Source organism: Populus alba, chromosome 5 (genome assembly GCF_005239225.2).
Source record: "Populus alba chromosome 5, ASM523922v2, whole genome shotgun sequence".
Taxonomy (NCBI): domain Eukaryota; kingdom Viridiplantae; phylum Streptophyta; class Magnoliopsida; order Malpighiales; family Salicaceae; genus Populus; species Populus alba.
This window is the reverse complement of record NC_133288.1, coordinates 4,855,262-4,876,676: the sequence shown is the minus strand read 5'-3', so window position 1 is coordinate 4,876,676 and position 21,415 is coordinate 4,855,262. Positions and strand designations below refer to the sequence as shown.

At 35.4% G+C, this 21,415-nt stretch overlaps 2 protein-coding genes across 6 annotated transcripts; one reads left to right on the top strand and one right to left on the bottom strand.

Annotated features, from left to right (window-relative positions):
* Window positions 1–2,322: 2,322 nt before the first annotated feature.
* Window positions 2,323–16,268, top strand: LOC118030574 (DNA polymerase delta catalytic subunit). 4 transcript variants are annotated; one of them, XM_035034748.2, is made up of 31 exons: window positions 2,323–2,660; window positions 2,778–2,888; window positions 3,220–3,326; window positions 3,420–3,579; window positions 3,713–3,908; window positions 4,003–4,138; window positions 4,241–4,378; window positions 4,624–4,701; window positions 4,886–4,977; window positions 5,555–5,621; window positions 5,734–5,805; window positions 6,306–6,392; window positions 7,346–7,465; window positions 8,327–8,425; window positions 9,290–9,397; window positions 9,518–9,613; window positions 9,735–9,800; window positions 9,939–9,995; window positions 10,098–10,185; window positions 10,280–10,359; window positions 11,157–11,270; window positions 11,638–11,752; window positions 11,833–12,005; window positions 12,163–12,234; window positions 12,863–12,937; window positions 13,043–13,132; window positions 13,220–13,380; window positions 15,302–15,375; window positions 15,471–15,558; window positions 15,742–15,841; window positions 15,959–16,268. In XM_035034748.2, the coding sequence occupies exons 1-30, from the start codon at window positions 2,402–2,404 to the stop codon at window positions 15,827–15,829; spliced, it is 3,267 nt and encodes a 1,088-aa protein (XP_034890639.1). In that variant the 5' UTR covers window positions 2,323–2,401; the 3' UTR covers window positions 15,830–15,841; window positions 15,959–16,268. The 4 variants fall into 4 exon arrangements, with proteins under 4 accessions (XP_034890639.1, XP_034890630.1, XP_073265334.1 ...); XM_035034739.2 differs by having other exon boundaries at window positions 15,742–16,268; XM_073409234.1 differs by lacking the exon at window positions 2,323–2,660 and having other exon boundaries at window positions 2,797–2,888; window positions 3,227–3,326; window positions 15,742–16,268.
* Window positions 16,269–16,657: 389 nt separating this feature from the next.
* LOC118030586 (E3 ubiquitin-protein ligase RGLG3) lies at window positions 16,658–20,518 on the bottom strand. Of its 2 annotated transcripts, none has more exons than XM_035034767.2 (12): window positions 20,356–20,518; window positions 19,423–19,647; window positions 18,987–19,071; window positions 18,755–18,895; window positions 18,547–18,660; window positions 18,191–18,288; window positions 17,997–18,076; window positions 17,812–17,917; window positions 17,420–17,547; window positions 17,192–17,330; window positions 17,049–17,105; window positions 16,658–16,954 (listed from the first exon to the last, which is right to left on the bottom strand). In XM_035034767.2, the coding sequence occupies exons 2-12, from the start codon at window positions 19,627–19,629 to the stop codon at window positions 16,871–16,873; spliced, it is 1,239 nt and encodes a 412-aa protein (XP_034890658.1). In that variant the 5' UTR covers window positions 19,630–19,647; window positions 20,356–20,518; the 3' UTR covers window positions 16,658–16,870. The 2 variants fall into 2 exon arrangements, with proteins under 2 accessions (XP_034890658.1, XP_034890650.1); XM_035034759.2 differs by having other exon boundaries at window positions 17,192–17,336; window positions 20,356–20,513.
* Window positions 20,519–21,415: the final 897 nt, after the last annotated feature.

Here is a 21,415-nt window from a genome sequence, read left to right as displayed (position 1 = left end):
TAGATTTGTAAATATTTTAATATTCAAGTTAAAGTTGGTAGCTTGTCAGATTCAGATGTTTTAGGTTTGACAAATATACTAGATTTATGTTATTTGAGTTTGATTAAAAATCTAGATCCAAGTGTCTCGAGTTTGGCGGCTATGTTAGACCCAAACACCTCGAGTCTGACAGTTCCTAAGAGCATTATAGTTGGGATACACAATCTTTTACTGCTTTTTGGTTATATCAATTTAACAGAATAAAAATTGTAATACTTTATCATTGAGGACAAACCCAAATGCCTTGGCCCTAGCGGCTATGCATGACCCAGTGCATTGGACCTTGTTGACCCAACGCCTTTGGTCTTGCAGACCTAACACCTTGGGTCGTGCTAGACCTGACACCCTGGATTTAGTAGCCCAGGCGTCTTAGGTCTGATTGGTAGCCGTGCCAGACCCACTGAATTATGATCTAACAGTCCTACAACCTATGCTCACCTAATAAACTTGGGTTTTGAACCTTAGGTTTGGCAGTCATTCCTAACTCAAAGTATTAGGGTTTAACGATCATGTCATCTCTAGCGCTTAGGTTTGACAGTCATATGAAAACAACAAAAACACCCTAAATGTAGCCTTGTTTTTGTTGAAACTCAGGATAATTTCGTATTTGAATTGTTATAATAAAGGAAAATGACAGTGAAATCCCTTAACTAATGCATATTCCCATCCCTTTAGGGCCTAATTGTATTTTCACAGTGTTTGTTTTTAAAAAAAAGAAATGAAGAAGCCCCAATTCAAATATTAAAATTTGTGCCTTGAAGAGAAATAAGTACCAAGCAAGTTTTTTTTTGATAAGGATAATTGTATTATTATATTGTTTTAATGTATAGTAATATGTGTTTAGATAGATAGTGAAAGAGTGAATAGTGAAATAATCCAAATGTTAAAATTTTTTCCCTGAAAATTCAGGAAGGTGCTTAAAGATGTTGAAAAAAAGGGGCACGTGTCGAATTCCCTAAACTGAATCCATCTTTCCAGATTTTACTGATCTTTCTTGTCCTTGGTATTAATTAACAAGTCGTTTGGCTAAGTGCAGGATATACCATTCCAGCAGGTTGGATTGTTATGGTCTGCCCACCAGCTGTTCATATGAATCCGAAACAATATGATGACCCTTTCACCTTCAATCCATGGCGATGGCAGGTAAGCATGCCCGTCCGAGTTTTGTTAAAAGTTGAATTTGATTGTTTTTTTTTTTTTACTTTGAAAAATGTAAAAAAAAAATGAATAATTGATTGTCAAAAACTCTCAAATCTCCCCAGAAATAAAAAAGATTTTCAAAAACTGTATCAGTGATTGCTGTGCTCACTTAAAGGAAATCAGAAGAAACAAGTTCAGAATCCCAGTTCCAAAAACATACATGCTATGCACTAGTCTCTGATTTTCATTTGTTCGCTCTTGAAATGACAAGGGCAAGAATTAAATGCAGGATCCCAGAATTTTATGAGTTTTGGAGGAGGTTCGAGACTCCGTGCCGGAGCTGAATTTTCGAAATTGCAGATGGCCATTTTTCTCCACCATTTGGTCGCAAAATACAGGTAGCATTAGAAAACATAAAAAAGAAGTTGCCAGTGGATCAGAATTGTTCATTATTTATATATCGATGGCTTTTCTTCTCTTTACCCATCTTCATATAATAAATTAAAAATTAAGCCGGTTGACATGATCTAATCTTCTAATTTTAGGTGGAGAGTGATCAGGGGAGGGGAAATCATCAGACTCCCAGCAGTTATCTTTCCAAAAAAGGTTTCCACATTCAAATACTGGAGAAGAATATCCAAAAGCACTACAAAAGCTGAATATCCTAATGATATTTAAGGCCACTGTCTTTAAAAGGGAAGAGCGCGAAGAAACTTGGCCAAGAGGTCTAGGTGTTGGGATTATGCTGAAAACTAAAGCAAATTGTACCGAACTGAACACAAATTTAAAGAAAATGTTGAAAAGCAAATTGTTTATAAATTAATTTATTAATTTAATTTTTAGTTTAATTACGTTTTAAATTAAATTAGATGAGAATTTTTAAGATATACAAGGTAAGGCACCGGATTTGAGAGATAAAAAAAGAAAGAAAAAAGAAAAAGCGATCTAAGAAAAGGAAGTGTCCATGGCTACATTTGTAGCGACGAGCAGAATTGAATCTTTATGGGTAATTGGGGAATTCTAACATACGAGGATGGAAGGGTAACAGTGATGAATCTACGAGGGCAAAAATATAGTTTATCTTTCAATAGGGCCGAAATCACGTGCATTGCAGGTGCCATCCTCTATAAAGACTCCCAATCCAAAACTGGCGGGAATCTCATGTCCCAATCCCTCCATTTTCACTCTCTGTGAAAACCCCAAAACCCAAAAGGACACCACCATGAACCGAAACGGCTCCACCAGAAAACGCCCACCGCCAACTCCACAGCCACCGAACCCATCACCGGCGGTGAAGCACCAAGCCATCACTCCCACCGTCGACGAAGAATTCCTCGATGAAGACGTCTTCCTTGACGAAACCCTCATTGCAGAAGACGAAGAGAATCTCAATAAAGAACGTCAAGTCCTTACTTCTCGTCTCTCAAAATGGGCCCGCCCGAAGTTATCAGATGGCTACGTGTCGCAATCGCAGAGTATCAGTGAGTGATTTTGGTGTTTGATTGTTGTGTGACTAGTTGTAGTTGGTTACTAGGTTTTTTCTCTTTAATTTGTTTAAATTTTTATGGTTTTTGTTCGTGTTTCTGTGATTTGTTTAGTATTTCAGCAACTCGAGATTGATTACGTGATCGGAGAGACACATAAAGAACTTTTGCCTGATAGGTCAGGTTCTGCTGCTATTCTTAGAATTTTTGGGGTTACTGGAGAAGGTAAGTAAATGCTCATAAATTTGTGTTTTTCCTGTTTATTGTTTCTTAGAATTATGATAAAAATGCGAAAGTTTAATTCTATTTGAGTTCTTAATGTAGCAGAATTGTCAAAAAGTGTGCTTGCTTTAGCCGAAGCCATAATGATAATGTGTTAGTTTTTCAGAGTCTCAGGGTTAAGCATTTTTAAGAGAAGGGATTTGGATGCATAATGCTGGTTTATGTGGAAAGTGGGAAAATCTTAAATATTTAGATCTGCATGAAAAGAATGTTTGATGTGAACTTATGGCTTGTTTGGATTTATTATTTGGTTGATATGCTGGGTATTTGTTAGGACACAGTGTTTGCTGTCTTGTTCATGGATTTGAGCCCTATTTCTACGTCAGCTGTCCTCCTGGAATGAACCCAGATGATATCGCCCATTTTCATCAGACTCTCGAGGTAATTTGTTTTATCAGTTGATTGGGTCATGTATGTTCTGTTTGAATTTGCTTGTTTTGATTCACCCAGTTATCATTTTTGTTTGTGTTTTAGGGGAAGATGAGGGAGGTGAATAGGAACACTAAAGTACCCAAATTTGTGCGACGAATTGAATTGGTGCATAAAAGGAGCATCATGTATTATCAGCAGCAGCAATCTCATCCCTTTCTTAAGATTGTAGTTGCATTGCCAACGATGGTCTCTGGCTGCCGGGGTAAACATCTTAACTATGATACGATGGTTGCTTAAATTTTTCTGAAAGAATACATGGACAGCATCATTGGTCCTTTAATGTTTTTCTTGTATTTGGAGATACAATCTTGTTAAAATTTTCCTATAATTTGCAGGTATCCTTGATAAAGGCATACAGATTGATGGACTCGGTATGAGGAGCTTCATGACATATGAAAGCAATGTCCTCTTTGCTCTCCGTTTCATGATTGACTGCAATGTTGTTGGTGGAAATTGGATTGAAGTACCTGCTGGAAAATACAAAAAGACTTCAAAGAGCTTATCAAATTGTCAATTGGAGTTTGATTGCCTGTATCCTTTATTGCAGAATATTCTAATTTTGAGTATTTTTTTCTGTAATATGCTCTTCAAGATGGAAAACTCTTTCCTTAATAGATGCTCCCAGATATTCAGAATTGATCAGCCATGCTGCTGAAGGGGAATTCTCAAAAATGGCCCCGTTTCGCATTTTGAGTTTTGATATAGAGTGTGCTGGTCGCAAAGGCCATTTTCCTGAGCCTACGCATGATCCTGTTATTCAGGTTTATTCCTAGCTTTGTCTTACTAATTATTTCAGTAAAGCAGTCTGGTTGCTGAATTGGATTATTTTCTTCACTGTTTTTGACTTGTTTATATTTTTCTAGTTGGCAAATCTAGTAACTTTGCAGGGGGAGGACCAGCCATTTGTTCGTAATATCATGACCCTGAACTCATGTTCTCCGATAGTTGGTGTGGATGTTACGTCTTTTGATACAGAGAGAGAAGTCCTGATAGCTTGGAAGGTGTTAATTCTGCTGTTTATTGCTAGCTAGCTTTCATTCTACTGTTAATGATTGATACTCTGGCAATCCATATCCATTCTTAAACCATTTCATGGCCAATGATACCCTACTATATCAGTGTAGCCCTGTTTGTACAATACTAAGTGACAGTTTAATGATTAGACCTGCTGCAAGAAGAGCATAACTAGTCATTCTGCTATCCTTTGTTTATGCATTTTTGATAATAAAGCTGGTTTTGTTCGCAGGAATTTATTCGTGAAGTTGATCCAGATATTATAATTGGGTATAATATCTGCAAATTTGATCTGCCATATCTCATTGAGGTATTTTAGATGTTCCTTGTACTCTCTTTGCACACTTTCATGGTTGGAGGTTTTCCTAATTTTGTATCATAATGCAAAGATCACTTGTGGATTTTTTTGTGTGGTTAGAAATGCTAATGTTTATGTTTGCTAAAATATCTACAGTTGTCTAAATTTAATATGTAGTTTTTTTTCTGATCTATAGAGAGCTGCAACCTTGGGAATATCAGAATTTCCTGTCTTGGGCCGCATTAGGAACAGCAGGGTTCGGATCAAAGATGCGACCTTTTCATCCAGGTAACACTCACTATAATAATTACCATGTTTTATAATTTGTTTAATGAAAATTGGTTAATTGATTGGAATGGCCACTACACAGACAGCATGGTTTCTTAAATCTAATTGAAAACAATATTTAAAGTCAACTCCAGTAGTGATAATAGTAATGAGGCACGACTAATCTTTGAAAATGGAAACACCTTTTCTCTGTTTTTGAAACATAAAAATAGGTCTTAATCTTTTATGTCGGGAGCCTTGTCATCCCTTGTTTCTAATTCCACTATAGCACCTTGATATTTAAGTAGTTTATAGAAACTGTTCCTGGGCTCGATAGCAGGGCTAAACAATTTCTCTCATATATTCAGCATGGAAGAGGCAGAAAATAATACCCATCTCATAAATGCCTCTAACTTTTTTGTTGGATTGTAAATTCTGCTGGCATTTATCACTGATCCTGAAAAATTCAAAAGAGAAGGTGAATTTTCATTTTCTATAGTTTCTGTGCATGGCTCCTTTACACTCTCCTGGTCATTACATCTCTTTCTTCTTTCCATATATGAAAAGATTGGTATGCTTATACATGCTGGTATTACAGGCAATATGGGACAAGGGAAAGTAAAGAAGTTACAGTTGAAGGCAGAGTTCAATTTGATTTGCTTCAGGTCTTGTCTATATAGCATATTTGTTTCACGAACCATTTCCTTGTTTGTATGATAGGGAAGTTTATCCATATTTTCTCACATAATTAATTATGTTTGTTCTTCATTTTTCCAGGTCATGCAACGAGATTATAAACTAAGTTCTTATTCATTAAACTCTGTTTCAGCACACTTTCTCTCTGAGCAGGTAAGTTTTTGAGATATTGTTTCAATAAAGCTCAACATAATTTGTCTTGGTTGTCAATCTTTGTCTTGATATCATTTCGATATGGATTTTCTATAACTGATTTGTCTTGGTTATCAATCTTTTGTCTTGATTATGTACATACACATCCAGGAATAATCTGTCTTTCTGAAAATCAGTTTTGTTTCCACCTTTTGATTAAAGCCGGGCCTTTTGACCTTTTCCCCCTTTCCCATCTCTTTCTAAGCATTTCTGCCTTAATTTTGGTATTTAGCTGTTCATGTTTCTTTCCAAGATTCTGACATGGGCATGGATTGGAAAAAAAACGAAACCTATTCTCATTTACTATTTTTTTTTTCTCGAGTCTGTATAAAGTGTCAGTTTACTTCCCTTTAACACATTATCCATTTGATCCTTTCAATGAAACTTTTTCTTGTTTGCTTTCTATTGAATTAAATGTACATCTGGGGTTGAGCTTGCTGATGTCACTTTGTCTCATGCAGAAAGAGGATGTTCACCATTCAATAATATCTGATCTTCAGAATGGGAATGCAGAAACTAGGAGGCGGCTTGCTGTATATTGTTTAAAGGTGCATGGTTTGGTTTGACAACTTCTTTCCCATCTTTTGATTTTTAAGGCTCCTCTTTTCTCTACTTGGAATCTCTGGCGTATTAGCCATATTGGCTTCATTGTTAATTGCATTTAACCTATTGAAATGCTTGTATCAAATGCTGAGTGATTGAGAGATGGATTCAGATGATTGTCATATTGCAGTTGAATGATGGATTTCCATTTTTTGGGTTTTTCTTTGTTCTGCACAACAAGCATTCACATAAGAGATTACCTGCAGTTGAGGAGTTGGTGAATCTTTTTACAAACCCACTGAAGAGATAATTTTCGTCAAGTGGGCAAGAGAGCTTTTATTTTCTTGTCTTTCATCATTACCATAACTTAACTCAAAATGTGGACTTAGCTTCTCAACTATTTAGGATGAAGCTTTATCTTCTTTTAGATTCTAGATAGTTGCTGATAATTTAAATTTCAGGTGTGAACAGGTATAGTCTTAGATGTCCATCTTCCAATGAAATAAAGTCATTCATTATGAAGAGTAATTCTTCCTCCTGTAAATTCTGGTTTTAAATAAAAGTATCCTATTCCAAAGATCTATTATTGCATAAAAGCATTCTATCATTGAGAGCAGTGTTAACTTTAAGGAATTATATTTGCAGTCGCATTCTGTGAATTCTTTTCTTCAAAACTTATTTAAATTTAACTTTTAGGGGAAACTGATGATGGTAGTAGTCTTTAATGTGGTTTGAAATACATTATGGGTCATGAATAGAAGTAATTCAGAAAGAGCTCCCTTTTCCTAAAGATATTTATGTCTGTGCATTAACCAACCTTCCCTCAATCTTTGGAGGACTCAGTGTTGACAAATGTTATTAAGTGGTTTTCTTGACTAGTACATTATGCATGTTTGAAGTAAAAAACATTTTTTTTCTCATTCGCTGCATAATGAACATCTTCTTGTTGGAATTGCAGGATGCATATCTCCCACAGCGACTCTTGGACAAACTGATGCTCATTTACAACTATGTGGAAATGGCCCGTGTAACTGGTGTCCCACTCTCCTTTCTTCTTGCCAGGGGACAAAGCATCAAGGTTAGACCAGGGTAGTGCTATTTTGATGCATTGCCTCACTGGAGTTAGAACAGTTTTTCTATGATGTAATTTTTATAAATTAATTTCCAGAATTGAAAATAAATAATTTCACTGGACATCAAAATGAGCTAGAAGGAATTGCTGCAGAATTTGAATGCAATGCATGTTTAAAATCAATAGACTTTCAATATCTAATATGGGTTTGTAGTCATAAACATGGTTACAAACTGGTTAGAATTGATGAGATATGTTATTATGCTATTAGTTATGAATATCATTAGTAGCATAGGGAATGTAAAAAACTATGATTTGATTGGCAGGTGATTTCATGTTACGATAAACATTACAGTGCTACAACAACTTCTTAATGATCATTTTTAGCTATGCGGCTTGTGAATGCAGGATCTTAGATGGAAGATGAGTATGTTATTTATACTCAATTTTTTATACAAAAAGAAAAGAGTACATGCATTTGCAATTTTCAGCACATGGGACTTTGATCTAGATGTGTATAAAAAAGAGAACCTCATAACAGAACTTTCCACTGCAAAATCACACATGAAGATCTTTTGTACGATAAAAGTTTGAATCTATAATTGAAGTGAAGAGAGAAAAGCTCTGTGTCATGGTGACCATGCTGCAATTTGATCAGTGCTCATTGAATAAGAATTCGAGATTCTGTTAGGAAAGAACTTTTTATATAGGCATGCATACACTATGAGTTTGGTTGAGCTATGGCTCTGTTTATCCCTATCTTCCTCTCCAAACTAAAATTTTGTGCTGCCTTAGGTTGGTTAGATTTTATTTAGGTTGCTAATTGACATCAAGTTAATCAGGCTAATTTTAAACTATTGTTTTCAGGTGCTTTCTCAACTGTTGAGGAAGGCCAAGGAAAAAAACCTGGTTATTCCGAATGTCAAGCAGGCAGGATCTGAACAAGGAAAATATGAAGGCGCAACTGTGAGTCAACATCTACATTGCCTAGTTTTTTTTTTTTTTTTTCTCCTGGGCTTTATTTGCTGTTCAATTGTATTGCTATGAATTTAACTGACTCAGAAAGACTTCAAATGTGTGAAGGGGGAAAGCTTAATATAGAATTTCTGGCTAATTGAAACTATGAAAGTGTCATAATTGATGTTGTTGTTTCAAACTATTTAATATTCTTTTTGGCATCGTCATGGCTCACTTGTGTTTGGGATGTCCTTGCATGCTCATCTGTGGATATGCAATTTTGTCTTCCCCTTTCTTTATTCCCTTTCCATTCATGGAAGGACTGAAAGCTAATTAATAGGTTACTTTGGTGCTGCTGTATCGACTAACAGTGCTTGTGTGAAGAAGAATACATACTCTTATTTGAAAAATTCCCAGTTCACAATGAATTGGAGGCCTGAAACCCTGGTGTGATTTCTTTATATTGCTTCTGTAGTTCTTGACTAGTTGACTCAAAAACTTTGCGATGCCTGTAGCAAAATGTGAATCATGGTAGGCTATGTTCTGTTTTGCATGCTTGCTTGATATAATTTAATTGCTATTCCCAATCTGTTATTATTTATAATGTTAAGCTGATGGTATGCTGGCGGGTAACTGTTTTAAGTCTGAAGAAATATTTGTTGGGTGTATCTCTGGAGTTTTTGGTTCCTACTGATTCCATGTTAGATCTGAAATGGTGCTTTTGATGTTTTTGTAAGAATGGTAATCCATTTTGAATGATTAGCTTGACAAGATTAAGTTCTTTGTATAAGTATTGTATTCCAACTTTAGTGATTTACTTCTCCTTTTGGAATTTAATATCTCTGCTAATGTTTGGGATGTTAAACAAATCAGGTTTTGGAGCCAAAAGCAGGATTCTATGAAAAGCCAATTGCAACACTGGATTTTGCATCCCTATATCCATCAATAATGATGGCATACAATCTATGTTACTGCACTCTGGTGAACATTTGGACCTTTTTCCAGTAGCTGTTTTCTTTAAATGTTTAACTTGTCCAAAAATTGATTCTAAATAACAAGCTTTCTGCCAAGTTTTTTAAATCTTTATTGGTTTTTGTGAAGGTAACACCTGAAGATGTTCGCAAACTGAACCTTCCACCTGAATGTATCAATAAAACTCCATCTGGTGAAACTTTTGTGAAGTCAAATTTACAGAAGGTAACTAGTTATTTAAAAAAGAATTTTTGTTGTTGCTGGCATTTGTTTTCTCATGAAAAAAGAGTGAAATTGGTGAATCCAAATTTGTTATTGATGAGAATGTTATGCAATATACTTTCAGGGAATTCTACCTGAAATTCTTGAAGAACTATTAACTGCTCGAAAAAGAGCAAAAGCAGATTTGAAGGTGATCACCTTTCTAATTGCATTAGCTCGCAGCTAGAAGTTTTTACTATATATTTCTATCCCATTGCACAGTCCCTAGATTTTCAACAACCACGTACTCAGACTTTTTATTGCTTATTACAATTTTTTATGATTTTAGGAAGCAAAGGATCCCTTTGAGAAGGCTGTTCTAGATGGTCGCCAACTGGCATTGAAGGTAAGCTTACAAAGCTCCAAATTGATTAGATGATTGGCATCTTCCGTAGCCTGTACCTATTTCCAGTTAATTTAAGGTCTTTGACATCTTTTCCTCTTTCAGATTAGTGCAAACTCTGTTTATGGGTTTACAGGAGCTACAGTTGCCCAATTGCCATGTCTAGAAATATCCTCAAGTGTTACAAGCTATGGTACTCTAACAAAATGTGCTTCCAAATTATTAATTTTTTTGGATTAAAAACATTAGCATATTGCTTATTAGTTCTAGTTGTTTGCTTTTTGAAGGTCGACAGATGATTGAACACACAAAAAAACTTGTGGAAGACAAGTTTACTATACTAGGGGGCTATGAACACAATGCAGAGGTATGCCATCACGAACTTCAGTGTGTATAATGTGATAAACTATATTAGACAATGGTAGGCTAGATATGAGCTGGTTTGTGATAGGTAGAGAGATTTCTCTCAGATTTATCTGCACCTCTCAACTGGTCAATTCCTGCCTTTATCAGTTCTTTTGCCGTGTTTCTTAGCAAAAAAAAAAAAAAAAAAATATACATTTTGCTTATCCTGTTTATGCATTCATGTGTATGGATTGGCTCTCTCGAAGTTCTTCAAGCTTTGAGATTACAGACATGTTACTATGTGCATGGCTTGAGATTAAAAGACTTATCTTCTCTCCTAGAGTTGCTCTATACTACCTCTAAAAGTGGCAGGAATACCATGGTGTCTCTGAAAACCAATGTAGTGATGGGCACTGATGCAATATACATTCAAGTTGTTGATCAAACCTTAATTGGAACAGGTTGTTGCTGCAATTTAAGGGTTTGATATTTGGTCCTGTAGAACTTCTGTATGCTGCCCATGACCTTTGGCATGCCAAAGCTTCTAGCATCTCTTTTATTGAAGATCCATCTTCTAATGAGCTAAATTCATATTGAGACTCCTATGAAGCACGTACGAAGGATATATAAATTTTCCTTGAAGAATTATGCTCAATCATTGCATATGTGATTTTATCCCTATCTGTCCCAAATTTCTCTTTACCCCATTTGATACCATTAAAACTATTTAAGTATATTCTTAAGCCTCAATTTGGGTCCAGCGCCTTAGCTGTACCTTATTATTGTAATAGCCTGATCTGATCAAGTTAATAATTTCAGGTTATTTATGGTGACACTGATTCAGTTATGGTGCAATTTGGAGTTCCTACTGTAGAAGCAGCGATGAAGTTGGGCCGTGAAGCTGCTGAGTGTATTAGTGGAACTTTCATCAAAGTAAGTTATCCTATTTTCATGGTGATATGGTGCAAGAAGAGGGTTATTATCTATTTCTTTGTAATTTGTTGATTTCAGTATTCTATGATTAGCTGGTGAATTTACTATTTAGGATTTGTAATTATTATTCTTGTCAGCGATTTATATTTTTTTGGCATTTTGATTTCTCTAATAAGCTTGTAATGTTGAAGTGCCTTTACTACTATTTTAGATGGTTTGTTTTGAAAAGTTTCATGTTTATTTTTTCTTTTAAAGTCAACTGTTGAACTGATTTCATGTGCACTTTTAATTAAACTTTTTTTCTTTCTTTGGGCTGTTTTTGTAATTAATGCCTTCTGTTTATTTATTGGATATTTGTGTGGCGAAGCCCATCAAGCTAGAGTTTGAGAAGGTTTATTATCCATATCTATTGATTAGCAAGAAGCGATATGCTGGTTTATTCTGGACAAATCCAGACAAATTTGACAAAATGGATACTAAAGGTGAATATTGGAACTTCTAAATGTTCAAGCTTTTGAAGTGTTTATAGCATGTCTCTTAATTTGTCATATGTCATGGACAGGCATTGAAACAGTTCGAAGGGACAACTGTCTATTGGTAAAAAATCTGGTAACTGAGTGTCTTCACAAGATACTAATAGACAGAGATGTGCCTGGTGCAGTTCAATTTGTAAAGAACACAATTTCAGATCTTCTCATGAATCGTATGGATTTGTCACTTCTGGTTATTACTAAGGTGGGGAATTGTTTTGGTGCTATGGTGCCATCTATTGGCTTTTGATGTTATCCTTAAACTGCCTTTAAGTGTGTATGAATTTTTGTATCCGTACTAAAGCATCAAAAATCAAAGACATCAATGTTCTGTATTTGTACTAAAGCATTCAGCTTAACAGGGTTTGACAAAGACAGGAGATGATTATGAAGTGAAGGCAGCTCATGTTGAACTTGCTGAACGCATGCGCAAGGTGCTTTAATGATTCAGTTATCTACTTCATCAGAATGTGTATTGATGCAGCTGATGCTTTTTCTTGTGTAATTATGGACATATTACAGATGATATACTTTTATGAAATTTTGTTGAATTTAGTATATTTTTAAACTAATTTATGGGATAAAATGTTTTTTCAAAGTGTTTTGGCCAAAATTTCTCCAATCCATGAGTTTGAAGTTGTGGATTTTCAATGAATTTGGATGTTCAATGCAAACCTAAACACGAAGTACCCAGCTTTTTGGGTCTGCTGAACTTTTTACTCGTGTACTTCCTCGTTTTGAGTTCAAAGTTTCCAGATTCGGACAGGTTTTCAATTTCTATCTGGTTCCAAACTTTGGACTTTCATTATTTGTTCAAATTGAATCCACACTTATTAAAAATGCATGAATATCTCAAAAAATCGAGTTACTAACTTACTGTAGTGTCCCATAGTTACTGAAGTTTGCATTCAGCTGACATAACTTTGTAGGTGTCCTGTCTTTATTTAATATTTATCGCAAATCCTGGTCTTTAGAAAAAGAAATAGATTACGGTTCTTGAAATTTTTAATAATTAATGTTGCATCTGTATTTAACTGTCATAATGTTGCATGTGATTGATAGAGAGATGCTGCTACTGCTCCAAATGTTGGGGATCGAGTGCCTTATGTCATTGTAAAAGGTGCAAAAGGTGCCAAGGTAATTGATCTGGTGGCTTTGTATTATCCTATTCTATTTCTTCCAGTGGAAGATAATTCTTTTTACTTTCCTGGTTTATGAAATTTAATCTCCGTTGGTGATCAGGCTTTTGAGAAATCAGAGGATCCCATCTATGTTCTAGAAAATAACATACCAATAGACCACCAATACTATCTGGAAAACCAAATTAGCAAGGTTAGATTAGTGTATTGTAGTCTAAAGTCAAGTTATTTTTTGGTCATCTGTTTAGATTACATGTTAACAGTAGGGTTGACTTTGCAGCCACTTTTAAGAATTTTTGAGCCCATTTTGAAGAATGCCAGCAAGGAGCTTCTTCAGGGAAGTCACACAAGATCTATTTCCATATCTACTCCTTCAACAGGTGGCATTATGAAATTTGCAAAGAAACAGCTCACATGCATTGGCTGCAAAACCCTTCTTAGGTATGTTCGAATTGCTCTTCTTTCTGCATTTTCTATAACTTTTCTGTTATTTACCCCCCCTATCTTCTGCATGTGATGAGCATTTTTCTATTGGCACTTTAACCTTAAACATATCAGTTTAAGAACAATTTTCAAGTGTATTGGATGCATAGCAGGGGCTAAGAGCTCTTCTAGCATGTATTTGGATCAATCGAAAGTTCAATTCTATCTGAACTACTCATTTTCAAATGATATCCACATTGTTCACAAATATTCATTTTTGATTTAAAAAATTTCTTATATTTTAATCCATAACAAATTTCACATTGAACCCACAAATGCTTGTATTTTTGAGTTATGCCGAGATCATTAGAATTTTCTCTTAGAACAAAATTGCTGCCGTTCATGCTAGTTCTTAGCCTGGAATTCCCGGTTTCACTACTATTTCTACTTGCACTCAAAATGTAAGTAGAAATGTAACTTTCGCTGTAATTTTCACTACCACTTAAAATAGAACTAGCAATCCCGATTTGAGAACGAAGACAATTGTCAATGCAACTATTGATGTAATTATTCCAACTATATTTATTATCATACATAGAATAATCATAGTGGGAATCGTCACTCCTAGACCCCTTATTTAAATAACTAGAATTCCAATAATTAGAAAATTCTTTTTCTAATTCACTCAAAAAAGAATGATTATTGTCAATCCCAAAAACTTGATTTTCAATATCAAAACATATGAATCCAGTTTTGCATTCCATTATTTTCCCATCAGAGAATTTTTTATTTTATTTTGTTGAGGATAGGGTGGAAGCCACATCTAAGTGTTGGGAGCAAACTTAGTTCTTCATTTTAAACTTAGCAGTCTACACATGGTGGTGGCCTTTTTCTCTGTGTCAGCCTGATTTTGTGAAGAGTGCAAGATGATAGCTGGGAACATAGATTAAGTATAGGGCAGTGGAATGTCTAGCATTTTGTCAGAAAAGTGTATCGCAAAGATTTAACAATGGGAATTCTACCTGATTACTTTGGGAAGGTCCAGGGGCCATGTTTGGTTTTCTCTTGAATTAGGAATGGATTGGGAATAGGATTCTGATTCAATTCTAAATAATATTGCTCTTCAATTTAAAACTAATTCTGCTAGTAATAGAGTTTTAGTACAATGAAAGAAAGGAATAACCTATAACCTATCTCATTTGATATAAAATGTCTCATCTTGTGTGGAATTTTAATTTTTAAGCGGTGACCTGAACAGAATCTCACAGAATGGAAAATGATTCTCATTCCATTCCCAATCCCAGTAAACCAAACCTCCATTGAGCTCAATGTCTAAGAATTGATGACTGCAAAAGTATACTAGCTGGCTGCCTTATGTCGCCACAAGGCCTATACTGTCCTTGGTATAAATAAATTCATGGTTGATGCATGTCCTTGGTCTCCTGTTATGGGCGAGGCCCTGGAGTACTTCCTAGTCTCTGAAGTTTCTGTTATTCCACTCATGGAGCTATGGGTGCTTCAGCACATGACTTGCTTCTGTAATGAATTAAAATTCAGGTGGTCTTTTGTATTTCGGTCTTCAATGGACCAGGCATTCAAAGAGTTTATATAAACCAACTTGCATTTAGCAGAAGAAATTGAGGAGCCCATTATTTATTTCCCAGATGTTACTGATTTAAGGGTCTCGAGTAATTCTGTTTGTCAAGCTAGGAGGAGAAAGGCAGTGGTGCATTTTTATTTTTCTATCGAAGGCATTCTTGTTTCTTAAGGAAAACACGCCTTCTCAAATCAAGTCCCATAGTGAATGCAAATGACGCCCATCATATCCTTTTCCTTTATTTTTTAAGAATTTTCTCCGATGCTTTGTTTTTGGTGTCTACTAATTATGGGATTCGGGTTCTATGAAAATCCTAATGCAATTAATTGTGTTGCTGACCAGCAATTCAGATCGAACTCTCTGCTCAAACTGCAAAGGGAGAGAAGCAGAGCTGTACTGCAAGTCAGTTTCTCAAGGCAAGCATCTCATTTGAATTCTCTTTAATTTTGCGTGAGATGACTGTAGATTTGAAGGAAAGTGTTTGTTAATTGAAATTATGGATTGTTTACAGTATCTGAACTAGAGCAACTTTTTGGGAGGTTGTGGACACAGTGTCAAGAGTGCCAAGGCTCTCTTCACCAGGATGTTCTTTGCACCAGGTTTATCATCTCCTCCCTTTCTAAAACTATTACATACTCTTTACTTTTAGTAAGGATTGCCTTGTTCGTATGTTGGTTCTCATTTCAAACCGCAGGAAAAATTAAAAAAGAAAAGAAAATGTTTTTTTTTTTTTTGTGTTTTCTTTATTCTATTTCTAAGTAATTTTTCCCTTTTGGACCCAGTCGGGATTGTCCAATATTTTATCGTAGGAAAAAGGCACAGAAAGATATGGCTGAAGCCAAGAGGCAATTAGATCGATGGAGCTTCTAACATTCTAACAAGGTTAGTACCTTATACTCCTAACAAAGTCAAATATTGCTAAAAAAATCATAGATATGCCGGGAATGTTTCTCAACTTAACGAGGATAACACAAGAAAATGAGGAACTTCACTTCTCAGAGGTGTTTTCCGACGGCAATTTGGCAACATGTTTTTGCACTCGTGGAAACTCTTTTGATGCAGAGTCCCTGGATAAGCTGTTACCAGTTTTTCCGTTCACCATAAAGAACAAGATCTGAGTATGATGAGGTTCAATTTTGCTGGGTACAAGGGAAAGATGTGATCGGTGGTTGGGGGCTCAATCAAGTATGACAGGCTCAACCTTCTAATCCTGTTTGTATTAATGGATATCAGTGATTTTGTATACAAGTGGAATTAGGGCATGTGTATTTTTTATTAGTTTTTATTTTTATTTATTAACTTTATTATCTTTCTCACTCCCAGACAAACGCATGGATTCAGTGGTGAAAGTAAAATGTCAAGTGGAAAGTATTAACAAATTAGGGGTGAAAACAATGCTGATAATTGTCAAGGACGATGCTTATAATAATAGAGGAAAAAACACCATACAAACTAGGATGGGTTTATTTCAGATTTGCAAACAAATTATTTGCTCTAAAATTACAATATTGTAGTAAAGTTAAAATTCCAAGAATGATAAATGATTGTTCTTCAGCGAGAAAGGCAAACGCCCGGTGTGTTTGTATAGGTCAATCCTCAAGGGGCATCTCCTTCTTGCTCTCCTTGCTCTGTATCTTTTGTTTAGGTCCTAGAGGCTGTTCTACAGCTACCATCCTAGTTCCTTACGTGTCATAAATGTTGATCAAGAAAGTGATGGGTTTTATTTACGTATTTTTTTCGTTTGTGACTTTTGTACAGACTTTCATCTCAAAGGTCATTTTGCAGAAAAATTTTACACATTAAATCTAACGAGCTGCTAATGGTAAATGGCTTTGCCAGCTAACCCCGCCCTGTCGTGGAAGCTTCGCCATTCTCTCTGGAGCAAACAGAGCGCAGGGAGTATTGTTTGGCTCAAGTAAACAATCTCAGACGTGTTGTTATGGGCTGTCGACACACAGGGCAGGCTGAAATGGTTGCTCCACAATCCCTGCAAGTCTTCAATGCCGAAACAAGAGGAAAGTGAACACAATCTCCAGCGAAAATAGTCATAAGTTCATTTGGCGTGTAATTGTAAGGGAAATGCACTCACCGTATGACCACATCCGAAAGCCAGGTCTTTCGGGTTTTTCAAGCAAAGGGGGCAGACCTAGAACAATACAACTTGTACATCAAAACGAAATCCTGGTACAGATATGAATCTGAAGGAGGTAAAAATCGAGGGGAAAAAGGTACCGGTTCCACTGAAGCTGTTGGAGCGGTTGGTTGAACTGGTTTGAAGCTTGTCGTGTGCGGGATTGATTTGACTGCATTATCATGATCAATCACTTCACGAGGAGGTGGAAATGGCCTTGTGTGTGGACCACCAACTAAACTGTAGCTGCACAAGTAAAAAATAGCTCAAGACTTGAACGCCCTGGTTTGATTTCCGACAATAACTAAAAACCGAACCTTCTGTCTTACTTTGCACGCTGAAGAGTTTGTGTGGCTCTGTACTGAAATGGAATTTCCATGAGGGCAGCAAGTGCAAAGGCTGTTTCTTTCTTTGATGCTTCGGTGTTGTCTGACATTATTTTTGTGAAGTTCACAAACTGCACGAGGACAAAAGAAAAATGCGTTGGCACACGTGAGGTTTTGAGACACAGCAGGTTTCAAGACGAAAGCAAGTTTGGTATCCCATGTGGTTTGTCTTGTCAAATTTAAACCACGGGTTTTGAAATTCCAAGACACTTAAAAATATAGTTTTGAAAACTCAATCCTAAGCATGCCCTAAGATTAGCTCGCAAAGAAGAAGAGGTTCAGGGTCTCTCTTCTGACACATGCCATCTAAGGCTGAGCATACATATCAAATGTACCTGAAAGTTGTCAAACGCGCGTTGAGGAATGTTATCATCAAATTGCTGCATAGCATCCCACGGTCCATCCCCCACTCCAACCAATATAATTGAGATAGGATACTTACTGTATATAAAATTGCCAAGCATCAATACAGTGAGGAAAGCACAATGTCCATACAATATTACTGATGCCATTACGTTACCTAGCAGCAACTATGGAGTTTACAGTTGCATGTTCTTGAGGACTGAACCTTCCTGGAGGAATATCAGGACCCCGGGTAACCTAAATATAGGGGAAAAAACCCAGCAAGCATTGCGAAGAACACAAAGTCAAAATGCATTCACATTTCACAGTAGCAGATGAGAAAGGGGATGAATATAACCGAGATTTAAGTACCTGTCCATCTGCAATAATAACGAGAACGTGATACTGGCCACCACTTTTCTCCACAATGTCAATCGCTGCATCAATGATTGGAGCAAATGAAGTTGGACCTACAGAAGTGGATGAAGGTTGCTATTCTCAGTCCTTGTCCTTTGACAATTTAACACATAGACTTCTCATGCATAAGGAATTATCCATTTCTTATCCATTCACAAGACTCCATTGGCTCTTAGCAGCTTAAAGGAGGAATTAACAATACTAGAAAAATGAATGATATTCTCTAAAGCCAAGGTGTCGAAAGGAAGGAAAAGAGAAAGATGCAAATCACGCTTTGAAATAAGCAAGAAGGAAACAGGAAAATGTCGAACCTGACAACTTCAAGTGTGGAACAATCTCTCTGTATCGTGTAAGAGCTTCCTCAAGACCATTACAAGGTCGATTATCAGGATAAAAGCTGAATACATGCTTATCAAGTGTTGATGCTACCAAAAGTAAATAAGAAATAAATCAATAACCAATCCATGAAAACTCTAGTACATAGGGGTACATATAGTGAAGCTATAAAGATAGACTAACCATCGCCAAATCCAAAACAAGGTATCAAGTTATCTTCATCAAAAGGAGACAGAGTACGGCCAATGATAGAGATGGCTTGCTCATAGGGATTCAGTGTGCTACCGATTGCATGGAGGCTTTTCCGGTGAAATGAATGCCTACCTAATATCATCAGGAAAAAACATATTTTCTGCACTTATCAGATACGATGAAATTGGAAATTAAATAGATCTCAATGGAATGGAAGAATCACCTGTCCACTCATTACTCTTGGTGAAATCAATACCAAGTATTAGATTGGATGATTCAAGACCAGCTTCTCTCAGGGAAGAAATAACCTGAGAATACACAAAACTTGTTTTGCTTAATTAGGCTTCATTCATGTTCTATTTGGACATTGACGCTCATAAACAAAGAAATACTTGGCTTGCTGTTAAAACCATCCCCAGAAGTTTATATTCCCTTATCCACCAAAGCAATATATGAAATCAATATACAAATTTCACACACCTTTCGTAGTTAAATGAAAATCATTGCTTATAACACCTTTAGAAGCAGATGTTTTGATCACGTACTATCATGCACTATCAAAGTTCCAGTCATATTTGCTGTGTAGCGTATAATCTTATAACAGTATTTAATGATATCCATTGTCTTCTACAATTCAATAAATGAACCAAGAACCATACCTGATCCAACGAGTTGAAATTATCAGCTATATAAGCTGGATGCTGCCTAGGTTGATAGTTATCGTCCATGGAGTTGAAATTATCAGCTATATAAGCCGGATGCTGCCTAGGTTGATAGCTATCGTCCATCGATCTTTCCGAGTAAGAAGAGGATTGTTGCTGAAAATCATATTGATGATCATCAAAAGTTGATTCCCCGTTCCCCATGCTTAACAACTTCTTTACCTATATTACCAAAAAAAGAAAAACCCTCAAAGATGAGGTTAATTTTAGTTATGTCACAGAGACATCAGCATTCTGAAGCTGAAAGAACAGGTCCTTTAAAAAGAACAGAACAACTTGCAAAGAATAGCATACTCCAGATGGTTTTGCATCAACTCAAGTTAGTACAACATAATTTGTTTCATGTACCACCATTTCAGCAACTCAGTGGTGGGAGTGTGACCAAATTCTAAATTCAAAACTAGAAAGTTCACCAAACAAACACTAATTATATAGATAATTTCACCAAACCAATTATCACAAACAAACACACATAATTTCCATCATAATCATATTTCTCTCTTCTTCTTAATTATAAACCCGATTTTTCCCACAAGACTAACCCGAAATCTATATCTCCACATTGCATATCCAACTAAAGGAAGAACTTTCCATCTATCAACTTATCAAAGACATAAAAAATCATACAGATTAAGCTAAAACTTAAACACCTTGCTGCTTCTCACTTAACCACCAAACCAATTCCATCAAAGCACCAAAAACCCAAAACCCATCAACAAAAACATATCAAAATCCAAAACTTTGCATGAAAAGAAAGAAGAAAAACATTTCATTATCAAAGGCTGTACATTAAAGTCAAACAAAATAAACCACGAGAGCACATACAAAAAAAAAAAAAAAAAAAACAGACTTTTAGAAAGAGAGAATCACCTGTTATCAACAGAGGTGAGAGGAGAGGGGGGAGGGGGGGGTAAGGCAAAAGATGAAATTCAAAGAGATATAATTATAAGTAGCTTCAATGATTTCTGGTTATGCCTTCACTGGTCCTTTTAAAAACCTTTAAGACAGGGAGAACCGTGGGAAAAAAAATGTTTCATTACGGTTTGAAGTTACTTTATTTGACCATTTCGCTTGTTTGTTGACTCTTCTCTTTATGCATTTCCATCGCCAACCAAACGGCATTTCGTAATAAATTAATATGTTTTTTATTTAATTTTTTATATTTTAAAATGATTTTAATAGAATGATATTAAAAATAAATTTTTAAAAATAAAAAATATTATTTTAATATATTTTTAAATAAAAAAAACTTTAAAAAACAATTATTATCATAACATCAATCAATATCTCCACATTTCACATTCAACATCCGCTTCTCTTTCACTTTCCTGTTTTTCCGTGATTTCCTTTTTTTATATTGCTTTTTTGAAAGGATAGAGAGTACTTTATCTATCTATTCATAAAAAAACAAATTTAAAAATACCCTTTACTTTCAAAATTAAAAAAAAAATAATATAAATCATGTTCAAACTAGCTTTTATTATCGTGATGCAGCGTGCTTTTTAAAAAAATATTTTTTTAACAATATATTAAACTAATTTTTTTTACTTTTTAATATTAATATATCAGAATAATAAAAAAATATTAAAAATATCAATTTAATATTTAATTTTTTAAAAAAATATAAAAAATAAAAATTACCGAACTCTCATTCAATATCACCATGGTCTACCTAACTAAAATGTGAACTCTACGTAATGAATTACGAGGCATGGTATTTACTATTTACCATGCAGGTAAACCTACAGTCTAATGTTTTTGTTTTTGTTTTGTTTTTTTAATTCTAGTTTGGTCAATTGCTTAACGAAGTTCTAGAGGAGGGTTGCATTTTCGGTCACGTTTCAATAATTCTAGCAGGTCTTAAGATCAAGTAACGTGATCATCAATCAAAGTCTTAAGGATTCCCACATGCTCTTTTGACTTTAATGTA